The following is a 2,718-nucleotide window of genomic DNA, read 5'->3' as shown; positions in this document are numbered from 1 at the left end:
ACCAGCTTAAAAAAAAAAAAAAAAAAAAAAAAAAGAAAAGAAAAAAAAATGTTGGTGGGCAGTTAGTTATCCAGTTGGGGGAATTAGGAAGTTGCCACTTTTGCCCCAGTGGAAGCCAGTGCCTGGGGCCAGGCTGGATCCCAGATCTTCAAAGCTCTGCCTCTCCTTGAGGGCTTAGATGGCATGGCCTGGTGTCAAGCCCTCTGCCTCTGGGCTGTGTTGGGAGGAGGACAGTGAGCTAGCCTGGTGCCTGCTCCCTGTTGTCACGTGGCTGGTGTAGCGTTCAAAACTGCAGCTAAGTTAAAAGCACTACTCGGCCCCCAAGCGAGGCCTGGGGAGAAGAGGCCAGCTGCGGTCTGCCAGCCCTCAAGCTAGGAAGAGCAGGACTTGAACCCAGGCCCTGGCCTGCAGGCCTGTGCACGCCCCCCTTTACTGACCCTCACTGAAGGGAGAGACTCAGGCCTGTCCCCGGGCAGGAGGACAGGGTGGTGGGCAGGGTGAGCGAGGTGGCCCCTGTGTCCCACAGTGCCTCGCTTCACTGTGGCCCCGCTCACCTGCGTCTGCGAGGACCAGCTCCAGACACCGCCCTGCAGGGCTCTGCACTGCCCCCTGGGTGCCCCGGGAGTGCCCTTTGCCTTCTCCTCCCGGCCTGAGCTGGGCTTCTTGGCTCCCTCCTTTGTCACCGAGCGTGTGGTGAATGCCTCCCTCCGGCTGCTGAAAGGGCCCCTCAGCCACTGCTTCACAGGGGGACGCGCCCTGCTGCCCCCCGGCACAGTAGCCAGGGTCACGCGCTGCTCAGACCACTTGGTGAGTAGCGGCTCAGGAAGGAAACTGGGGCAGCTGTGCCTGCTGGGACCCTGTGTGCAGAGGCCCCATTCTGAATTCTTGCATGAGACACGCGTCCTGGCAGTGCCCCCACATCCGGTCTGCCTTACTGTGAATGCATGAGGGAGGAGACAGGCGTCGATGAGCCAGGCCCGCATCCTCAGCCTGCCCAGCTAGCATGGGGGAGAGCTGGGTGCAAAACAGGCTTTGGCGACCTCCCAGGGCACCGGGAAAGACAGGGGCTGGGGCTTTGGGGTCAGACTGAGTGCAGGTGACCTTGGGACTGGATCCTGTGTGAGTGACCACAGCAGCATCTGCCTGGCTGTCTCACCAGACAGAGCTTGTCTAAGCACACTGCATAGCCAGTGCCACCAAGGTTGCCGCGCGAGGCCATGCCCAGGCTTCTGGGCGGGCCCACAGGACCATGCAGAAACAGTGACTGGCATGTGGGCAGGTGCTGGCAGCACGTGGGGGGCAGTGAAGAGGGGCTCAGGGCTTGGACAAGTCAGTGCCCAGTGCCGACAGCCAGAGAGGCGCCCCCCTCCAAGCTGCACGCTGGAGGCCGCTGTCTCCTGCAGGAGGGTGACATCCAGATGGGCACCAGCAGGCTGCGTGTCCAGCCAGTGAAGAGGAAGCACCGGGCGCTGCTGCCCCCTTGGAGTGGGGCCCTGCCCCACCTGATCCACAGCCCTGCTGCCCCAGGGTTTGTGCAAGGTGCAGCTCCTGGGAGAGGATGGCACCTCCAGGCTCAGTCCCACCTCTGGGAGGTCATGGGAAATGGGAACTTTTAGCCTGCAGGGGAAGCTTCTGCAGTTCCCCTTGTCGCAGACGGGGCCCGGAGCCTCAAAGGTGGGACTCGACGGCTCCAGGACCACATGGCTCAGGGGCAGAGCTGGGGTCTGCAGCCTCCCAATCCTGGCTGGTGTCCCCCACTGAGCTGCGAGGAGGGTGGTGCCTTGGGGGAGACTCTGTTCCTGCGGGTGTCCAGGAGGCAGAGCAGAGGCTGGGGCTTTGGACAGAGCCCTTGGGGACACTTGTCTCACTTGACAGAAGAGGCGGCCGCAGAAGCTCCCTCCTGGGCGCACCCTCTTTCGTGCCCAGAGTGCCCGGTCACCAGTGGGAGCCAGGCCCCTGGAGTGCCCATGCCACATGGCATCTTGGCTTCCGGGAAGGGCATCCCTCCAAGCCCAGCCAACCAGTCTCTCCCTTCCAGGAGACCCTGCTGCTGGGCTCTGGAGGCGGACACGGAGACGGGCAGCAGGGGGCATCCTGCACCTGGAGCTGCTGGTGGCCGTGGGTCCTGATGTCCACCAAGCTCACCAGGAGGACACCGAGCGCTACATCCTCACCAACCTCAACATTGTGAGTCTTGGGTGGGGCAGAGGGCACAGCACTGGCCCGTGTGTACACAGGCCCCTCTGTGCCTTTGAGCCCAGTGGGCTGAACTCGGGTGTAGACCTGAGGATGGATTGGCCAGGGGCTCAGAGCCCTGGAGAGGGGTTGGGGGGACAGCCCGCTCTACCTTCCTCTCCTGCAGCGGAGGTAGGTCTGGGACCAGCCGTCGTCTCCATAGTGCACCCCACAGCCTTTCGCTACTTGAATCCATGTGGCCCACACTGCCCTCTGCTCCCCAGTCCCGCCCTCCTCAGGCCTGTCCTCCCCTGTCCAGGGGAGGGGCAGACAGAAGTTTAAACAGACAGCCGAGCAGTGGAGAGGCCGAGCTCCCGCCTCCTGCAGGCACTGTCTCCTGCAGTTGGGGGACCAGCCCTTCGTCACCACCTCAGAAAGACAGAGGTCAGAGAGGTACAGGGGATTTAAACCAGCCGATTGTCAGGGTTGCTCTGCAACACACACACACACACACACACACACACACACACACACACACACACA

General features: G+C 62.5%; 1 protein-coding gene across 4 annotated transcripts in view; it reads left to right on the top strand.

Moving 5' to 3' along the window:
* Positions 1 to 2,718, top strand: part of Adamts13 (ADAM metallopeptidase with thrombospondin type 1 motif 13) — a 25,474-nt gene that overhangs the window by 1,859 nt on the left and 20,897 nt on the right. For all 4 annotated transcript variants that reach the window (XM_033758947.1, XM_033758946.1, XM_010608913.2 and 1 more), the window contains exon 3: positions 2,039 to 2,187. In XM_033758947.1, the coding sequence (XP_033614838.1) occupies positions 2,039 to 2,187 (149 nt within the window). The remainder of the gene's footprint in view (positions 1 to 2,038; positions 2,188 to 2,718) is intronic.

The sequence above is a fragment of the Fukomys damarensis genome, unplaced genomic scaffold (genome assembly GCF_012274545.1).
Source record: "Fukomys damarensis isolate Sample0158 unplaced genomic scaffold, DMR_v1.0_HiC HiC_scaffold_36, whole genome shotgun sequence".
Lineage (NCBI taxonomy): Eukaryota > Metazoa > Chordata > Mammalia > Rodentia > Bathyergidae > Fukomys > Fukomys damarensis.
The sequence above is the reverse complement of the archived record's forward strand: the minus strand, read 5'-3'. Positions and strand labels throughout refer to the sequence as shown.